The 20374-nt window shown below is 54.6% G+C and overlaps 1 protein-coding gene and 2 long non-coding RNA genes across 4 annotated transcripts in view; 2 read left to right on the top strand and 1 right to left on the bottom strand.

The window, feature by feature from the left end:
• The first annotated feature begins 771 nt into the window (after window positions 1-771).
• Window positions 772-2740, top strand: LOC140686771 (uncharacterized). The gene is made up of 3 exons (XR_012060668.1): window positions 772-861; window positions 992-1125; window positions 2410-2740. It is a non-coding gene; the product is annotated as an uncharacterized lncRNA (long non-coding RNA).
• Window positions 2741-4026: 1286 nt separating this feature from the next.
• The window catches only part of PRKCD (protein kinase C delta), a 28673-nt gene continuing 12325 nt past the window's right edge, over window positions 4027-20374 (bottom strand). For both annotated transcript variants that reach the window (XM_072941496.1, XM_072941495.1), the window contains 17 exons: window positions 16505-16638; window positions 15140-15339; window positions 13851-13911; window positions 13515-13677; window positions 13354-13385; window positions 12061-12146; window positions 11683-11812; window positions 10945-11045; window positions 10206-10302; window positions 9939-10036; window positions 9601-9774; window positions 9208-9299; window positions 8614-8676; window positions 7481-7619; window positions 7137-7325; window positions 6404-6532; window positions 4027-4534 (listed from right to left, as the gene is read on the bottom strand). In XM_072941496.1, coding sequence (XP_072797597.1) covers window positions 4376-4534; window positions 6404-6532; window positions 7137-7325; window positions 7481-7619; window positions 8614-8676; window positions 9208-9299; window positions 9601-9774; window positions 9939-10036; window positions 10206-10302; window positions 10945-11045; window positions 11683-11812; window positions 12061-12146; window positions 13354-13385; window positions 13515-13677; window positions 13851-13911; window positions 15140-15339; window positions 16505-16619 — 2028 coding nt within the window. In that variant the 5' untranslated portion in view covers window positions 16620-16638 and the 3' untranslated portion in view covers window positions 4027-4375. The remainder of the gene's footprint in view (window positions 4535-6403; window positions 6533-7136; window positions 7326-7480; window positions 7620-8613; window positions 8677-9207; window positions 9300-9600; window positions 9775-9938; window positions 10037-10205; window positions 10303-10944; window positions 11046-11682; window positions 11813-12060; window positions 12147-13353; window positions 13386-13514; window positions 13678-13850; window positions 13912-15139; window positions 15340-16504; window positions 16639-20374) is intronic.
• LOC140686770 (uncharacterized) lies at window positions 14753-17425 on the top strand. Its single transcript, XR_012060667.1, has 3 exons — window positions 14753-14976; window positions 15174-15298; window positions 17158-17425. It is a non-coding gene; the product is annotated as an uncharacterized lncRNA (long non-coding RNA).

Raw genomic sequence — 20374 nt, 5'->3', positions numbered from 1 at the left:
CAATGTACAGTTGACAGGCCCACTACCCTGAACATTTTCATCCCATTGAGGACATGCAGTCACAGTGGCTGCTGTTTACTAAACGTCTACTGTGTCCTGAGCCGGCGGGGTGTGCTTACAGAAATCATCCTAGTCCACAAGCAGCAGCATGGTTAAGGCACGTCTAGGAGATTTTGCAGGTTTGGTTCCAGACCACTGAAATACAGCATGATTTCACATGAAATTTTGGTTTCCCGGTGCACGTAAAAGTTATGTTTACACTATACTGTAGCCTGTTAAGTTTGCAATAGCATTAGCTCTAAAAAAAAAAAAAAAAAGGTACAGACTAAGTCCCCTGTTCAGGAGAGAGGAATCCCTTTTGCACTCCTGAGAATAAATGTTTTCACTGTATGTATGGCTTCCATACTCAGGCCAAGAGTAGCCAAGACTCGCAGGTGATCACCATTAATCCTCTCTGGGTGACCAGATCTCACGAGAGTTGCCCTTTTCTCGCAGGATTCAGGCTGCTCTTCTGGGAAAATTAATTCCCATCATTGGAAATCAATTCTGATCTTTTTGCAAGGTAAGAACTGACTCCATTTCTGAGTGGTGTCCTTTATCACTCCAGAGACTAATTCCTTTCCTCTGTGGATGCTTTTTCTTCTGAAAAGAGCATGGATCCAGTTTCCCTCGGCTTCATAAACACAAAACTTCTCATAGAGCCTCCGAACTCTCCCGAGATTTGCATCTTTTCTCGCGAGATTAAGTCCCCTGTTCGGGGGAGAGGAATCCCTTTGGCAGTCCTGGAAACAAAACTTTTTTTTTTTTAAACAGTGTATTTGTCTTCCCGTCTCAGACGAGCACTAGCCCAGCCTCTCTCAGGTGATCACTACTAATCCTCTGCAGGTGGAGCCAAATCTCGCGAGATTTGCCCATTTATCGCGGGATTCAGGCCGCTCTTTTGGGAAAAGTAATTCCCCTTACTGGAAATCAATTCTGATCTTTTTTGAAGGGAAGAACTGACTGCGTCTCCAGATGTTGTCCTTTATCCCTCCTGAGACTAACTCCTTTCTTCTGTAAGGATGCGGTTTCTTCTCAGACGAGCGTGAATCCAGTCTCCTTCGGCTGTTACCATTCTTATCATTGGTATGATCATGGGAATAGCACATTTAATTTCCTTCAAGAACTTTTCCTCTGCATTCACAGCTTGGCTAACTGGCACAAGAGGCCTAGCTTTCCGCCTGTCTCAGCTTTTGACACACCTTTCCCACTGGGCTTAATCATTTCTAGCTTTGAATTAAAACACACAATTTTTCCTTTCACTCACTTAGCGGCCATTGAAGGGTTATTAATTGGCCAAATTTCAAAATTGTTGTCTCAGGAAATAGGGAGGCTGAGAGGAGAGCCAGAGAGATGGGGGAACGGCCAGTCAGTGGAATAGTCACAACACTTACACGTTTATCGATTAAGGTTGCCACCTTATATGGGCGTGGTTTGTGGTGCCACAGAACAATTACAACATCAGAGATCACTGATCACAGTTCACCATAAGAAATAGAATAATGATGGTAAAGTTTGAAATACTGCAAGAATTACCAAGATGCAACACAGAGACACGAAGTGAGCAAGTGCTGTTAGAAAGATGATGCTGATAGACTTGCTCGATGCAGGGTTGCCACACACCTTCAATTTGTAAATAATACGATGTCTGCAAAGTGCAATAAAGCAAAACACAACAAAGTGAGGGCAGCCTGCATCCCCATTTTACCGTAAAGGAAACGAGCCGCAGGAGCTTGTCACTGAGGTCACACAACTAGGGACATGCAGGGTTTGAACCCAGGGCCATTTGACAGCAGTGTCCTGCTCCTGCCCCCTAGGCCCTCCTGCATCTGTATTAGTCTGCCTGGCACTGAGTGAGGCCTGGCACACATCTCGGGGAGCAGGGACCAAGCTCATTGCTCTGCTGGCACATTTACTTGGTGGAGGGCTATTTGCCTGCTTCCAGACCCCCAGATCCCAGTGCAAGGGTGGCTCTGGGCCCAGCCCAGGTATGATAGGCATTTCCTGAGGCCACCACTCAAGCCCGGCACCAACCCAACTCTGGGAACAGGCCTGGAGCTGCACAACCTCCCAGGCAGTTTGGCAGTGTCCCCGGCAGCTGCTTCCCCGTCCCCCAGGGTTTGCCCAGCACCACGGGGTACCCAGCATTAGTCCCCGAGGGGCTCCCTGGAGCTGGGAACTCAAGGCAGCAGGGAATAATGGTCCCGTTTTACAGATGAGGGAACTGAGGCCCGATGAAGAAACCATGGTGACAATGTGTGGGTGGCAGAGTGGAACTCACACTCCAGGCCCTCAGTTCTAGGCACTGTGTTCTTCCCACCATCCTCCACTGCCTCTGGCTAATAAACTGTTTATTCCCTCTCCACACAGGAGGAAACTGGGGCTCTGGGTGCAAGGCTCTGCTTTGGAGCTGCAGGACGATGGTGAGAGGCTCTGATTCAAACACCAACCATATTTCTCTTCTAAACTCACACTGGACAGCCCAGGGGGTTCTGGGGCCTGTGTGTTGCAGCAGAGGTACGGGACAGGGATCCCCAGGCACCTCCTGTGGGCTCCCACAGCCCCAGTGCCCCCCAGCACAGCCCACGCCATGCTGTGTCTACACCTCATCAGACTGTGAGCCCAAGGGGACAAAACCCCACTTCTGGGATTTTCACTGCTGCATGCACAGCACGGATTCAAACATTTCCCGAGCGGGTGGCAGTGGAGAGGGGAGGGGGACACTTGTTCTCTCTGGGGAGGGTTCGGCCCCCATCCCCACAGCCCCCTCCCCTGGCCAGCACCAGCCCCACCCCACCTCACCAGACTCCTCTCCAGCTGTGGAAACTTGTACCTCAGCCCAGAAAAATGAACTTGCTGGAAGTCAGCTGCTTGGCTGCCAGAGCCAGCCAATCAGGCACTGGGGCACCTCACCTACCACCAGGGACCAGGGCGGAGGGCTGGACCAGAGGGGCTGGAGGATGGGCCCGCCTGAGGCCTGTGCCCAGAGAGAGGCGAAGAGAAAGAAACAGGAAGCTGAGAATGGGACATTGAGGAGGTGGGGACAGAGAGCTGCATGAGCTCAGGGGGACACCAGCAGTCTCCTCGCTGCAGGAGGGCACACGGGGAGCTCGGCTCCCAGCCTCACCCAGCCAGGTGGCATCTTCTCCATTTCTCCTCCTACCCTGCTCCTTCCCCTTCCCAAGTAGGCAAGGGCTCCTGAGAAATACATTCTAGAACTCAGACACAGACTCTGGCAAGGAGGGGGATAAACAAGAGATGAGAGATAGAGTTACACCGAGTACCATGTGGCCTCATCCCCATTTTACAGATGAAACGGAAGTTTCAAATGATTAAGTGACATCTTTAAATGCCACATCTTCTGGCTACTCTGCGATTTGAATCTAGATCTGCCTTATGCCTGAGCTGTATTTCCGTCCTCCTCCCCAGGCTGGGCCGCCTCCACGCCTTGGTGCAGGTCTTCCGGCCAGGCCTCCCAGCGGCCTTCCCTTGCGCACCGGACCCTCACTCTTTGGAGACATACTCTCTGAAGCTGGTCCCATCTCCTTCTATTACCCCACAGAGACATCTGGGGCTCCCTCAGCCACCCAAAGGTTTCTACTTTAGGCCGAGGGCCCTGGAGCCAGAGGAAACCCATAAATACAAACACATTTGCATGAAAGCCCAGGGGTCTGCATCTGCCACTAACAGCTCAGTGAGTTTCCAGGACAGTTACCAGGGGTGGGAACAGCTGCCACCAGCTTCCTGGGGCAAAACGTCCCAACAGCCAGGTTGGTACCAACTGGTGTTTATTCAGACACACAAATAAAAGAACCTGGTAGTTCAAACAGCTTGTGCTCCTTTTTTTTGACGGGGGAGGAGTGCAGGGAGGGGTGACACGTCATATATATAATATATATATATCTTTAAAAGATCAACATACCACCAGTCTTCCACATGCTTTTCTCTACTGAGCAATATATACAGCCTATTATATATATATGTGTGTGAGTATATATATAAAATATATATTTTTTCAATAGATAACTACATTCAAGTAATGAAACACAGGATTTACAATTTCCCTCTGAGAGCAGAGGAAAAGCAAATTCACACACAATTCACAGAGGAAGTACCACAAAAGCCCAGCCAGACAGGAGCCGAGGCCTCCCTGGGGGACGAGGGGCACGGGCCGTAGCAGAAATCACAACCATCACGCTGTTGCGTATCGTGGTGGGCAGATGGGTGCCGATGACGTGGGGGGTTCAGCCTGCTCTGCCTGGGCTGGGTCGGCAGGCTTAACCCAGGCTCCCTGGCTGGGGTGGGTGGGGCGGGGGGAGCGGCATGTCTGGGAACCTCAATTTTCCAGGAGCCTCTCGAATTTGGGGTTCACAAAGGAGAAGCCAGCAAATGCTGTTTGGTCCATGGAGTCAATGAGGTTCTTGTCGCTGTAGGAAAGGTGTGGCTTCTCTTTCAGGAACTCCTGGTCGAAGTTGGTGTAGTCTCCAGGGGACTTCTGCAAGCAGAGAGCAAGGATGCATTAGCAGGACCCAAGGGGCAACCTTCTGAGGGTTCCTGAGGTTGTGGGGACCTGCCCCCGGGGTCAGAATCCCTGCTGGGCTGGGCCAAAACAGAACTATCTTTATTGGGAACAGAAAAGGGAGTCTCTCCTTTGGAAAGTAGATGCTGTTTTCCCAGGGGGCTGAGGGATGTGGGCTGGGGGGTCTGGGTCTGGAGGAGGAGAGGTGAGTACCCTCCAGAACCAGGTTCGGGCAGCCTATGGCCCTGGGCGGAAGCCCACCTGTCACCTGTTTGTGTAGGTTCCACAAGCTGAGACTGGCTTTTATATTTTTAAATGTTCAAGAAAAAAAATCAAAAAGAGTAACATTTCAGGACATGTAAAGACTAAATGAAATTCAAATTTCGGCGACCACAGTTAAAAATTTTATTAGTGCACAACCACACCCACTCATTGACATACGAGCTATGGCTGCTTTGAGACTATCTGGCCTGCAAAGCCTGAAATATTTACTGTCAGGCTGTTCACAGAAGTTTGCCAACTCTCTGCTTCTGAGGGTACAATGAAAGGGTGACAGAAAGAGGTCTCAAGCTGGTGGCCCTCAGGCCAAACCCAGATGCAGGTATGACCATTTTGACTACCAGTGGGTTTTAACAGCATTGAGCCAACATTTTTAAATTGGACAATTTAACATACAAATCCAGATTTCTGGCTTCTTTCAGGCTGGTAGAGCACAGCAGCCTTGGGCCTGTTTCCTGACATGCCCATCCATTCTTGGTGCTGAGACCCCCTTGGCCAGCTCACCTCAGGCTGGTCTGCAATCTTGATAAAATAAATCTATCCCTCCTTCTATCAAAAGCGGCAGACTGATTTTTCCTACAGCCAGTCTGGCATGGTAGTCACACACCCAGTGCATGAGGTACCCAAGCTGAAACCCCTGGAGTAGGGTGGGGGATGCTCTGTAGCCTCAGGACTCGAACATGGGGGCAGCTCAGCAGGAACAGCGTGTCCGGACAGAGGACGGGAAGCAGAGGAGAGAAAGGGAGTGGGAGGGAAGAGCTGTGTTCAGAGAAGGGCCACAGAGTCCAGCTTCTGAGGTGTTTGGGGTGCCCTGAATTCTGGCCCCGACCTGTATCTACTTTCCTGCTGGCTTCTTGGTGGCCTCTCTAGATTCTGGGCCTTTGTGCAAACCATCCCTCTTCTACCTTGAATGCCTCCCATCTGCCTTATGCCTGGCCAAGTCTCCCCAGCCCTGCCTATATCCACTTTCCCTCAGAACCCTGCCCCTCTACCGGCCAAATCTCTGTATCTGGGGCTCCTGCCAAGAGACCTTCCCAGGGGCATGATCATGTGTGGCCTTGTGACATCTCTTGTACTGCTGTCATTTATCACAAATGATCATCAGTGTGCAAGTTTCTTATCTCTCTGAGGAGCCGGGGCTCCTCCAGCTCTGAGACTGGGCCTCCTACTTTGCTGTGCAGCTTGGAACAGTGCTCTGCACCCAAAAGGCACTCAGCATGTTCAATGTTTATGGGAAAATTGATTGGATGGATGGATGGAAGGAGGAAAGTCTTAACTCTAGTTTCCAAATCATAGTCTCCTGCACAGTGGGTGCAAAAGAACATGTATCAAAGGGTGAGTGGATCCACAGTCCCCCCGTTTTGCTGAATGACTGAGTGAAGAGAGAAAGTGAAAATATAAGGATACAGGCTGTGACTGTGCCAGGGTGGCTGGGGAAGCAGGTTTGCTAGAAGAGGGGAGAGGAGAAGAACATTAAATGATGTAGGAGAGAGGTAGGACAAGGAGGAGGAGCCACCCTGGAAGGCAACATCAGGTGGGCGGCCCCCACCGAGCGGGATCACATACCACTCTGGGCTTGAAGGGCGGCTCCACACCACGTTTCTCCAGCAGAGTCCAGTTGATGGTCTTGAAGAAGGGGTGGATTTTGATGTTCCCTGTCACTCCCAGCCTCCTGGTTGTGTCCCTTTCAAGCAGCTGCAACCCAGCAGGGGCCCCAGTTAGCACCCGAGGGCTGTAGGAAATCGGAGCCTCAGAAAACCCCTAAGCAGGCCCAGGGTTGCCCAGGCTGGTCTGGCCCAGCCTAGCATCACAGCCCGGGGCCTCTGGGGCTGAGGGATTCTCTCTGGCCTCTGTGCTCCCACTGGAGAAACAAGGCATGGACTGGGCTGCCGGGACTCTTGGCTGCTGGGACTCATGAGTAAAAGCAGTGGCCATTTGTTGGGTGTTTACTTACTATTTGCCTGGCACAGATCTGAGCATCATGTGTTTATGTTTTTTCCCAAAAACTCTGTGAGATAGGTTCTCTCCTAGTCTCACTTTGTAGATAAGAGACAGACTCAGAGTTTAGCCTCAGGTCCAGCTATCTCCTGACTCCAAGCTTGTCACTGCTGGGCCAGATTGATTCAGTACAGGGAACCCAGACAGGAGGTCCCAAGAACATGGCAGGAGAGTGATCCCCCAGTGTGTTAGGATTGGAGCATTAGTGAGGCCCCCTCCCTCAGACAGGAGGCTTCTGGCATTCCCATGACCTGGTGTCTGCCAGCCCCTGCCCCAGCCAGCCCTGCCTGGGGCCTTGCACCTTCTCCAGGATGTCCTTGGACTCCCTGGTGATCCAGCGGGGATAATACGGTGTGTCCATACGGATGGACTCGAAGAGTTCGTCTTCATCATCACCATGGAAGGGGGACTGACCAATTAGCATCTCGTAGAGAAGGACTCCAAAGGACCACCAGTCCACGGAGAACGAGTACTTCAGGCCCTGCAGGATCTGGGGCAGAGAGGGTGCCGGAGCTGAGGGGGGCCAGGAGCACAAGCCCTGGCCAGGCCTCCTCAGCCTCCTGGCTGTGGCTCAGACATCTCTGTCCCCACCCCGTTGAGATAAGGTGTCTGACTGAGCTGGTGGCCGGGAGGGTGCCCGCTCACCTCGGGGGCTATGTAGTCAGGGGTGCCACAGAAAGTGCTGGCCTGTTTGTCCCCTAACATGTTCTCCTTGCACATCCCAAAGTCGGCGATCTTGATGTGGCCATCTTGGTCCAGCATCACATTGTCCAGCTTGAGGTCCCTGCAGGGAGGGGACACGAAATGGAGTCAGCAGGGGCCAATTACACTCCTGCCCTCAGCCCCCCATGCCCCATTTTCAGTCCTGTAGGCCTAGGACTCCTCCACGGGGACGAGGGAATGAGGAAGAGAAGGGGAAAGAGGTGCTAAAAACATGAGCTGCCTACCGCATGCCATCTGTTGGACACACTGTCCTACTTCCCGAAGCCCAAAATGAGAATCAGAGAGGTGGCGTCCCTTGTCCAGGGTCACCCAGCTGGTCAGCAGTGGAAGTGCCCCAGGTTCAGGTTTGTCTGATTCCAGAAGGGCAGGGAGCCTATCTTTTATGGAGTTAGTTGTTTGAGTAGATAACTTAGAACGTGGTAACAAGTACCAGAAAAGGAAAATAGCACAAGGCCCATCTTCCACTAACCTCGCTCACCAGGCCCTCCCTAGAGTGAGTCCAGGCGGGGACGGCACATTATGATGTGCATCACTCCACCTTTTAAGGCCTGGAGCCTAATATTCAGTACACATTGTCCCATGGATTGGTTTCCCACCTGACAACATACCCTGGCATCACCCCACTTCAGTACATAGAACACGGCCTCAGCTTTTTGATGGGTATATATTAATCCACTGCAGGAAGGGGCTGTCATTTATTGGGTGAGAGTTTATGGAACCAAGCCCTATTGGTGGAAACTCTGCACTTGGATGGGGCTTCAGAGGGAGCTCAATGGCTCCAAGGGAAGGAGACACCATACCGGTCTGTGCTGTGCTCCCACCAAAGGCATCAAATATGGGCAGGGAGACCCCAGGCCCCAGAGCTGTGTCAACCTCAGCCGAGGGGCCACAAGGAATTCTAGTGGTAGAGTAGGTGGTTTAGGCAAATACCGAACTGAAGACCAATTCCAAGCAGAGATGGAGCCATAGCTGGACCGGGCCCCACTCAGAGCATTTCAGAGATGATGGGGTGGGGCCCCTCCTCCTAAGCACCCCCGACCTCCAGACCCCCGCACCTGTATATGATCCCTTTCTGGTGTAGAAACTGCAGTCCACAGACTATCTCAGCCGCATAAAACCTAGATTAGAGAAAGACACAGACAAAGAGCTCTGAGATTTCTGTGAGGGGCCTCAGCTTCTCTCTGGGTTCTCATCCCCACTCCTAGGGGCAGGAAATGCTACAAACAACTCCACAGATAACCTGGGCCTGATGAAGGAACATCTTATATCAGGAAAGTAGAGGCTAGCAGCCAAGGCGGAAAAGAAAATTATGAAGATAAAGCTCTAAATGAGGCAATTCTCTGTCATAGCAGTATATACGCATCCATATAGATGTACATGTATACACACACGCGGTTTGGGGGTGTATGCTAGTCTGGGGACCACACACCAGGGTCCTGCATTGTGCAGGACCACCATCTGCAAGGCTGCACTGGCTGAGGCCCAAGGAGGGGACAGGACCCAGCATGTCTGGGCGGTGTTCCCAGCCACAGCTCACCCACCACCCCTAGATTCCCACCCAGGGCAGGTGAGAGCCCTGGCTTCTCCAGGGAGGGAAGAAATGGAAGGCAGACCAGCAGAAGGCCCTTTCCCCACAGGGCCTCACGTACGTGGCACGGTAGAGCTCGAAGCGGCCCTTGTCCTGGATGTGATACATCAGGTCGCCCCCATTGAGGAACTCCATGACGAAGAACAGGTGGTCCTGTGGGGGAAGGAAGGTGAGCAGAGGCACAGAAGCTGGAGGGAGGCTCCCTCACTGAGGGCCACAGAGGGATGGGCAGGGAGGAGTTGTCCAACAAAAAGCAGGGCAACTCTGTCCTGGGGGATGTGAAGGAGGAAGAATGGCCCTGCCTTGAGGAGTCTGAGGAAGGGGACACAGCCGTGCTGTAAATGATCAGAGAGGGCAGACGGGCCCTGACCTTGTGAGTCTGAGTGGGAAACTTGGCCCTGAAGGAGGAGGTGGGGGTAGGGGCTGTGGCAAGGACAGTGGGAGGGCCAGGCACCTTGGTCTGGAAGGTACAGAAGAGATGGGTGAGGAAGGGATTCTCCCCGGCGAGCGCCAGCACCCGCTTCTCCACCATGGTGCACTCCACGTCGTCATCGATCAGAACCACATCCTTCTTAAGGGCCTTGATGGCGAAGAACTCCTTTTTGCCCTTCAGCTCTGCAAGCAGCACCTGATGGGTGGGCGGGGGTGCTGAGCCGGGAAGGGCCAGACCAAAGGCCAGGTCGCACAGCCCCACCCAACCAAGAAGCAGCCAGGGAGGGTGGGAAGCAGGTACCCCTGGGCTCCCTGGGCCTGGGTTCTTGGGGGCTACCCTGAGGGTGGGGGGCCCCTTACCTTTCCGAAGCTGCCTTTGCCCAGGACCTTGACGAAGGTGAAGTCCTCAATCCTGCACTTGGTGCTGCTCTCCCAGATCTTGCCGTAGGTCCCAGTTCCTGCCCGAGAGATGGCCCTTCAGGCTCAGGTCTCTGCCCTGGAGCCCAGAGGGTGGTTCTCCTCTCCCTAGTCCCACCCCACCAGGTCTCACTCGACTGCACAGGGAGGCCGGGCCCCATGCTGGTGTGGGGAGTAGGGGCTCTCCTGGAAGGAATGGGCATAGCTTACCTGGTACATCATCTCCAGAAACTCCTGGTTTCTTCTCAAAATTCTGGTAGATCCCAACAGCCTCTGGAGGCTCTGATTCTGACTTGCGGGAAGGTCTCTGGAGGAGGGGTGGAGGTTGGGGGTCCAGAGGTCATTCCATGGTCAGAACTCCCAGCCCAACCATCCATCACCCTGCCCTCAACACCAAAGGGGCATAGTAGGGGCAGAGCCTGGGACTCTCAGAGCATGTGCATGCATGTGTACAAGCGCACACACACACACACACAGTTCCAGCAGCATGGGGACACCTCGGTGGTCTGGAAGGCACTGATTAAATACAAGTTTTGCAAATTGAACCCCACCTTCTCAACCACTTACTCGATAGATTTTTATTCATGTTGCCTTCACTTGTGATCAATTCTAGAATTTTAAAGTTCTGTGGCATCCCTCGAGCCCCACCCATACCCAAACACACACACACACACACACACACACACAAATATATGTACACATAAAGGCTTTTAGTTCCAAGTGTTTCAACCTTGCAGTCCTCCAGGTTCACCCTTAAGAACTGCTTGAATAATTAATTTCTCAGGAGAACAAGCCTACCACTCTCTAATGCCTAATTCTTGAACAAGATCTTCCAAAGTGCCATCTTGTATAAACACCCTTCACTGCTGTTCCCCAGGAGTTGGAGGTGAGCCCTGACTGGCCCCCACCTCACCACAGTCAATCTAGGGTTCCCACAGCACCTTCCCACCTGAGTAACTTGGTTCAACGCCTCGGCCAGGAGCTTCTGGTTGATGCCGCAGAGGTTGGCCACCTTCAACTGGCACTTATGGTGCACGTTCATGCCACAATCTGGGGTGGGGGAGAAGCAGGGCCATTAGGACCCCTGCCCAGGCAGGGCCAGACATGCAGTCAGGAGGCTCCAAGAGAACTGTGCCCCTTGCCTTGGGCCCAGCCAAGGGCAGGGAGGCATGCAGGAGAGAGGAGAGAAGGGAGGGCTTCTGGAGGGTCTGCTGGGTTTCTTGCCTTTAGAAAAAAAAGGTATCTGAAGCCATCATAAGCACCTCAAATCTTTCATTATTTAAAGAAAAAGAAAAGGCAAAGAAGTCTGGGACAATGATGACAAGTCACTTTTCCTCCTGCATCAAGAGGTCTCTTGATTCAGTGAGGCCTAGGGTGGTAGATGGCCTGTGAGGAGCATTTGCTGAGCCGGCATGAGACAGGCCTTGACTGAGCACCTTCTGCCCGCCTGCCCCTCAGTGACTCTCTGGGGTCTACTCTACACTGACCCCCTGTTTCACACTTGAGGATGGAGCAGTGGGGCCACCTTCCAATAGTCACATAGCAGGTAAATGGTAGAGTCAGTTGGGCCAGTGGAGAGGGGCCATGAGGCCTCACCCACGTGAGATCCCTGAGCAAGGGGGCCAAGCAGGAGTTTCCATAGTCCCACCCCTGCCCCAACCCTGGCCCCCGGGCTGGGGGCACGCACCTTCACACTTTAATCCCTGCTTCACCAGCCCCCAGAGCAGGCTGCCACAGTGGTCACAGAAGGTAGGGCTCATGTAGTTGTAAATCTTGAACCGGTGCGGCATGTCGATATTGAAACGTTCTTTCTGGAACTGGGGTAGGGGGTGGTCATAGGGCAAGGATCACATGCCAGCTCCAGCCTCTTTCTCACCCCCTAACCCTCCCCCACCCAACCGCATGTGTGGCAAGATGCCCAAGAGGGCTCCACGGACTGGGAAATCCAAGGGTCCCAGGGCCAAGCCAGGGGAAGGACGGACAAAGAAAAAGGGGAGAAGGGTGAATCACCCCAGGGAAGGGGTAGGGAGAGCCAGAATCCCTCCCACCCTGCCCCAGGCCTCACTATGGTATCCCGGCTGTTGGCTGCAGTGCCCGTGCACCGACCGATGATCTTGTCGATACATTTCTTGTGGATGGCAGCGTTGCATTCTTGAGGAGGCGCAGGCCCGGGAGGGGGAAGGGAAGGCCCAGAGGAGCAGAGTCTGTGAGCTGGCGCCTGCCGGCCAGTCCAGCCCTCTACACAAAGCCACCGTTCTCCCCGACGCCCACACCCTCATCTGACACAGGCCTCGGCCTGGAGCCTGAGTTTTCCCTCCTCCAGCCAGTCCCCAGGGAGGGGCCTGGGAAGGATAGGGCAGGGTGAACAGGCTGATCTAGGGGCTCTCGGAGATGAGGGAAGGCTCAAGGAGTCTCAGTGGGCATGAAGCAGGGCAGAAGAGAGGGGCAGGGGGTATGGTAGTGAGAGAACTGGAGGCAGGGGAGCCCCCCTTTCCCTTTGTGGTCCAGGCAGCAAACAGCTCCTGAGCTCTCTCTCACCTTCATGTGCGCAAACACACACAAACACACACACACACACACACACTGACAGACACACTCCAACACAAAGACCCCTAGACACACATACACAGCATATGTGATAGTGACAAGGCTTCTTACATAGAATGTTTACCTTGCACCAGCCACACTTAAAATACAGCTTTATGTGTTTTATCCCATTTGATCTTTATAATGACTCTATCATCCCTATTCTATAAATGAGGAAACTGAGGCCCAGAGAGGTTGAGTAACTTTGCCTAAGGCCCTATAGCGAGGAAACGGCAGAGCTGGGATTCACACTCAGGCAGGCTGGCTCCAGGGCCTGTGCTCATCCCCACCGGTCCATGCTGCCTTGTGCATGCACCGCCGTGGAGAAGGGTGTGCTCAGATGTGTGTACCCAGATACACATACATCTGAACAGAAGCACGCACACAGCCAGGGGTGGCCTGGTAAAGGTCTAACAGCCTCTCTGTGGGGGAAGAGCCCTGATGGGTAGCACTGGGTGGGTTTCTGTGTAAATATTCCACTGAAGCCTATTTCAGGCTGACAGTGTGATGTCGCTGAACATGAAAAGTTGGGAAGAAACACATACACCTGGCTTTTGTGAGCAGAAGCCAGCCAGCTCCAGTGCTCAACAAACGTAGCCACCGCACACACATGCACTGCAACGTGGAAAACCTCACGTGCACACTCAGGCACACACAGGCTTCCTCCAGACATGCCGTCCCAACACAGGGACATAGGCTTTGCTGTAAATGCACATAGGCCCTGGCAGGCGCACACATGTGTGCGTACAAACCGGGCTGTGGGGACACTTACGCCTGCACTTGTAGCCTTGCTTGTTGAGACCCCTGAAAGGCAAGTGCCCAGGCAGGGTGAGTGGGGGGAAGCACCAGGGTGGGGGCCTCCCCTTCCCCTCCGCTCCCCCTATCCACCCCACCACCCCTCTCCCCCACAGCAGTGGGCACAGCCAGCCTCACCAAACAAAGTCTTTGCACACAGAGCAGAAGGTGGGCTGCCCAAAGAAGGTAGCGATAAACTCGTGGTTCTTGATGTAGTGGATTTTGGCCTGTTTGATGGCTCCACGGCGGTTCATCGTTGGGAACTTGGCCTCGTCTTCACCCCGCAAAGACTGCTTGCAATCTGAGGGCCAGGGAGCAGTGAAGTCAGCCCCAGCCCCTGGAAGAGGCCACACCCCTGCAGTCCCTTCCATGGTGGCCCTGAGCAGATGGCCAACGGGGGTTGCTTCCCTAAAACCTCCATTCTGACTCTGGCCTCGGAACCTCCGTCCCCAGCTCAGGTAGGGAGGGGCTTACCTATGTCTTCCAGGAAATACTGCACAGACATCAACACCTTGGCCTGGGGTTGCAGGTCCAGCTGCAGGGGTGAGGGTGGGGGAGTCAATGAGGGCGGGCCTGGGCCAAGCCAGACTCAGAACCCGCCCCCATGGTTGGTTCCTCAAGGCCCTAGCTGGACACCTGTCTGCCCAGAGTGGGCAGGGCCCCACCCCTGAGCCCCACCCCCACCCCTCACCCAGGGGTATTATTACATTTGGGGAAGTGAAAGGATCCAGCCCACACCCAGCTCAGCCACATGGCCCCGGGAAGAGAGTGGGAAAGGAAACTCCCCACCCCCAACCCCAGCTGCCCCTTCACGAGGATCTTAGAATAGAGGCACCCCTGCACATGCAGACAGACTGACACCGCCACGCTGGTTCTCTCTGTCGGGGGCTCTGTACGTCCAGTCCCCTCACACAGACTGGCTGGGTCTGAGGGGAGGATCCTCAGCTTCCCCAGGACCGGGGCCTGGTGACTGACACTGCCCCTTGGGATAGTGGACACAGAGCACAGCAAGTGTCTCTGCCTGACTGGCTGAGGATTAGGACAGCAACTTCTCTCTTGGCCCAGCCCCTTCAGCACTCATTAGAGGCTGAGCACAGTTCCTGTGGCCAAAGGGTCTTTTTCGGCGCGGATATTTTGGCTGTGGGAGGCCACATGTAACCCCAGGAAGCAGGGGCTGCTCTGCTAGCGCTGGACTCCTGTGGACACAAGGGGCTCATGGCCACGAGCGTGTGCAGTCCTGGTTTCGGCAGGTGAGTGGCAGGCCATGAGGCTTCCCCTTCCTCCCCTCCTCACTGTGGAAGACCGTAACTGTTGTCCCCAGTGTCTGCCTGGGCCTAGAATATCTGCAGATTCCAAACAGAACTGAGAACAATGGGAGCCCCTGAGAAGGGGGCCTGGGGCCGGGTGTTGGGGCCAGGACCCACCCTTTCATACAGCTGGAGATGTTCTACTATATGCAAATCCTCCCTTTTCAAAATTAAAAGGGGAAAAAGTAGCCACAGTCCCACGGAGGGCTCTCTTTAGTGCCTCCTATGTGCCAGGTTCTGCAGTGAGCCCTTCACATCCAGCTGCTCATTTCATTGGAACACCTGACCCTGAGGTAGGACTTTTAGTAGCTTCTCCTTTTACAGATTCAGAAACAGGCTCAGAGGGGCTGGGGATCTGATGGATCACAGAACCAGGACACAAAGCCAGGCCGTCGGCTGCAGAGCTGCACCGGTGCCCACACACACGCATGCGCACGACCACGGCTGTGCCCTCACCCAGAACTCGGCCCTGCCGTTGTTCTTCTTGCAGCGTTCGGCCAGCACCGACACACCCACTGTCACCTCGGACATGGGCTCCTCCGCGGCTCGCATCAGCACGATCTGGATGACTCGGCCCTCGTAGATGTGGGCATCAAAGGTGGACTTCCACTCCGGGTACATAGTGGGCTTCTTCTGTACCAGCGTCTTCCCGCGCTCTGTGACAGGCCAGGCAGGCAAGGTTGGGCTAGGGCCCCTCTGCCCCTCCCTCCCCGGTCTTCCCACAGCCTTCTGCTCCATGGAATCTACCTGGCTCTCTACCTGAGGGCCCGCTGTGGCCTCCCAGTGTCCTCGGGCCCAAGTCTTCAGTCCTTAGCCCTCACGACCAAGCTCTGCTCACCTCCCCAACCCATCCCACAACATGCTCTAGAACACAGACCTGCCAGCAGTGCCCCCAGGGCACTCTGCTAGGTCCCACCCCCGGGCCTTTGCTCTTGCTGTTCCCTCTTCCTGTGATCTTCTTCCTCCAGCCCCTCTTAGATGTCACCTTCCCTTATTCATTCACTCAGTGAATGCTGCTGCAGGCTCCCACGGGCCAGCCACCATACTGGAGGTGAGGAACACGGCAGAAAGAAAAATTAAACCCAGTATCTGTCTTCCTAGATAGAGCCCCAGTCCCAGGTGGAGACATGAACCAGTTCATCCTCAAGTGAACATTAAATCACAGCAGTGATGAAATTGGAAAGGGCAAGGCCAGTGGTTCTAGAACTGCCTATGGTCAGGTGGCCTGCCCCAGCCTAATGTTTGGGGGAGGCTTCCTGGAGAAAGGGACAGCTCAGCTAAGACCTAGGATGAGCCAGTAGTTCACCAGGTGAGGGTAGGAGCAAGGACTGGTGTGAGATGTTTACTTCTTCCAGGAAGACCTCCCTGACTGTGGCCTGGGATGGTACCTCCTCTGGACTTCCCTATCACAGGCTTCATTGTCTGGCTCTCCTGCCTGACTGTGAGCCTCATGAGGGCAGGGCCAGGTCAGCCCTGAAGCAAGGCAGTGTCCTCAATGCCAGCATAGGGCCTGCCACAGATGGACACATGGAGCTCCCACAGGGAGCCCACTGTTGGGTGAAACAACCAAAGGCAGAGGAGCCAGGAGCCCTGAGCCTCAGAGAAGGTTCCATGTAGCCAATGAAGGAGGCCCTATGGGCATTGGGTGACTTCTGCTGTCCTCCATCACCAGCTGGGCTGGGCAGGGAGATAAGGAAAAGAAGAACCCCTCAGAGGTTCTAGAGGAACAGGGCACAGCTTCCTCCACTGTCTCCTCCTGGCTTTGAATTTCCAGCCCCACTGGCTGCTGCAGCACAGGTAGGATCTAGCCTCCAGCCCTACCTGTGCTGAGCGCTTCCTTCATCTTCACAGCACAAAAGGGCTGGCTTGCCTCGTCCTCGGTCTGCAGGGAGCCCAGCTCATAGGAGTTGAATGCAATGCGCAGGAATGGTGCCATGTTGGGACCTGCAACAGGGCTGTGTAGACAGAAGGCTTGAGGTGGGGCAGCAGGGACAGCCCTGGGAGGTGGTCAGGTATCCGCTCCCCCCAGGGCTCTCACAGCATTGAGTTGGTGCTTAAAATGCACTAGTCCTAGTTGCTGTTAAAACTGAGAAGTTTTATTTAAGTCTGGATTTGTGGTATCCCTGGTAAAACTGGAAAATGTGACATCAGGCCCACCAGGCAACATCTGGCTGGCACTACCCGCCTTGTGGGACAACTCTGCCAGTCCACTCCAGGCCAGGGGCCCCCTTTCACTCCTCTCCAAACACTACCTGAGCCCTGGAGGTATTTGAGTTTATGACCCCTGAGTTATTCAATGCCTCTTTAATACCCAATGGCTGGGCACCTACTTCGTGCAGGTACCTAGTGTGTGCTGGGCTCCAGAACTTTAATGCTGGCCAAGATGGATGGGACAGCACCCCTACCTCCCCATACCCTGCCCTGTGCAGCCCTCCTTGGTTTCCACAGTTTGGTTTTTTCTCATAACTACCCAGGCAGACAAGCAGGGCCAAGAGGACCACCCCATTTTTCAAATGGAGAGACTGAAAGCCTGAGGCTGAACCAGAACCTAAAGCTGGGATTCTACTAATTAAGCACCCACTCCATCCGGGGACCAGCATGGTAAAAGACCCCACCCAGATCAGTGTGCCTTACTCTTCTGAACCCCAATCCCCTTGGGGTCAGGTACCTCTCGCCTACTTGGAAGGCTGCCTGTACTTTCAAACTAATTTTTTCCAAATAGAAAACTATTTTAATGTTGAATGCATGCTGAATTTGCTTCTAAAACCACACAGGTTGGCCCCACACACCCCCGTTACTCACAGTTCCTCAAATCAAGGGTCACTATGGGAGGTGACCCCAAGGGTCTTTTGGGTTATCATGCAGGACGCTCACCAGTGCAAGCCCACAGGCACACAATCATACAACTACACAGACACTGGCTCCAGGTCTAGGCCCCACAGCAGGGAGCTCCAAAGCTGTGGCCGCAGGAATGCTCACTCACGTACATGCACATATGTACTCTCTCCATCCTGAACATAAACTGGCACAGAGGCAAACTCAGACATGCACCCCTACCTACCCACCCCCACACATGTCTGTGTGCACATGCAACAGCCCCCCTGCCCCTGGGACAGCTCCCCCCAGCTCCCCCATAAGGCTGCCAGAGCAGCAGCCAGCTCTGCCGGGAGCTCCCAACCCAGATGAGCTCACAGGAAACACTGACCTCAGCCTGAAGCCCAGCCTAATAGCCTGGCCAGTCCTCTGAGGCCAACAGCCAGAGTAGAGGGGAGGGATCAGGCGGGACAGACTCCACCATGACCCCTGCCCGGGCCTGGCTCTTACTCGGAGGGAGTGAGAGCGGATGTGTGAGCTCACGTCTGGGCCCAGGCCCCCAAGCCTTCAGCAGGAGACCAGCCAGGACAGGGAGGGAAAGCCACCTGTGGGCAGCTGCTGTCTCGTCCGTGGGCCCAAGCAGCCATGAGTGTGGAAGCTGGTGCGTGTGGTGCAGATGCATGTGGATGTGTCTGCACAGCAATGGAGATATGTGCCTGTGAGGACGTGCAGATGGGTGGCAGGTAGTGGGCACTCAGTCAGCGTTAAAGTGGAGAGGGAGCTGCATGGGCCTGGCCGGGAGTGTGCATTGGAGTATGGGGGTATGTGCCATACACCCAGCAAAAGGGCATCATGTCTTTCCTACCACTCTGCCTGACCTGGGGGTCTAGAATGATCAGCAGGGCCCCTGCACGAGCACACACTTGCCACATGTCTGCACCCACATTCCAAGGGCCTGTTCCCAACAGATGTGGCTCAGCCTCATGCTTCCCAACAAGATAACCTCGAGACCCAGGTGGGGCAATGATGGACTTCCTGAGTATCTCAAAGGAAGAGGTCGAGCAGGCAGGCAGGCAGGGACAAAGGTGGAGCAGCTGTGCTTCAGGGGTCTGGGCTCCTTGGGGAGATGGGGTCAGGGCAGCCCCAAGTAACAAAATGATGGTCAAGCTTCCTGGGTGCAAGACTCTGATACCCACACCGCCTTGGCTGTGGGACTCTGCAGGTCACTTGGCTTGAGCCTCGGTCACCTCCATCTTCCAGATGAGGAATGGTCCCTTGGTGCAGGGCTGTCATGATGATGGAACTTGTGTAGGACAAGAACCAACACCAACCCCACAGGCCTCGGTGGGGGGTCTTCTTACAGCTATCACCCCTTCTTGCTAGCAGCACCCCTCTTTCACCCATACACCTCCCTTCACAGTTTACAAAGTACACTCACATCCCCATCACATCCACTCCATGTCCCAAGAGCCTGGGGAGGCGGTGCTGATAACTGACCCCATGCCTCAGATAGGGAAACCAGGTTCCCAGGAACAGAGCTGCTCATCCTGGAGCAGCGGGTGTGCTCAATGCCTGCCGGCCAGCTCTTCCTCACCACCTCCCGCTGGGGCTCAGTCCAGGTGACCCACAGGCTCCAGGTCACCCAGAAGGTGTCCATGGGACCGCCCAGGGCTGCACGGTGGAGACAGGGTCACCAACCTGCCCTCCAGCTCTCTATAGACACACTCAGAACAGCTGCTGCTCACAGTCGGTTAGAAGCCACCAGAGGGAAAACCACAACCACAGCAGGCCCAGCCCTGGCCCCAAACCTGCACAGACAGGCCACAGCGCCATGAGGAAGGGGACACATGGGCGGCTCTGGGGCTACTTGACAAAACACTAGGGTTAGGTCACTAGCCCCAACTACCCAGGCCTAAGCCTAGAGCACAGGCCCTGGCCAGATTCTACCACCTCCTCCACACCAACTGCATTGCCCAGACCCCCGGAGGGAAAAAGACACTGTGAGGCATCTTCATCCCTCGCCACATGACCCTGGGGGAGGTCCTGGGACCCTGCACACTAGGTCCCCCCTGCACAGAGGAGCCAGAGTCACCCACCTACCTTGTAGAGCATCTAAACACCGGCGGGAAGGCCAGGGGGTGGAGTGACGGCACAAAAGTGTGGTGGGCCAACTATTTATAGCCCCCATGCAAATTGGCTCAGGCCCATAGGCCACAAAGGAAGGCCACTGGCTCAACCTCGTCACCACTCTTCAGGGCCATGGAGGTGGCAGGGGCTGGACCCCACACAGGCCTCCAGGGGACCAGCTCCTTGGAACCAGCTGAGGCCAGCCAGGCCTTTCCCAGCTGCCTGTGGGCTTCTGGTCTCTACTCCCTTGCTTCTCCAGCCTATAGCAGAGGCAGCCCCATGAAGCAGAGAGCACCAGACTTAAAGTCAAAGGGCCTGAGTGTGAATCTCAGTGCCCTCACTTATAAGAAGGGTTGTCCTTCTCTGACGCCAACACGCACCAGACTAAGCTTGTTATGGCATTAACTCACTTTATTCCTGTGCAGGCCCCAGAGGTGAGTGTTTTACTGATGAAGAAACAGGCTCAGAGAGGCTAAATGACTTGCCCAAGGATCACACAGCCAGTAAGTGGTAGAAGGACCTGAATCTGGGCCTGCCTGATGTGGCAGCCCACGTTCTTTCTGGTTTACCATGTCAGGAAGAAGAGACGAAGGGCAAGAGGGGGCAGAGGCAGAGATAGATAAATGTGCCAGGAGCAATACACACAAACACAACCAGGAGAACAGAGAAAACAAGGAAAGGAGTGAAGGGACCAGGAGACAGTTTCCCTGTGCTTGACCAGAGTCCATCCCCACCAACCTCCTTCAGGCT

Source organism: Vicugna pacos, chromosome 17, assembly GCF_048564905.1.
Source record: "Vicugna pacos chromosome 17, VicPac4, whole genome shotgun sequence".
Lineage (NCBI taxonomy): Eukaryota > Metazoa > Chordata > Mammalia > Artiodactyla > Camelidae > Vicugna > Vicugna pacos.
Note: the sequence above shows the minus strand (reverse complement) of the source record. Positions and strands in the feature narration are given on the sequence as shown.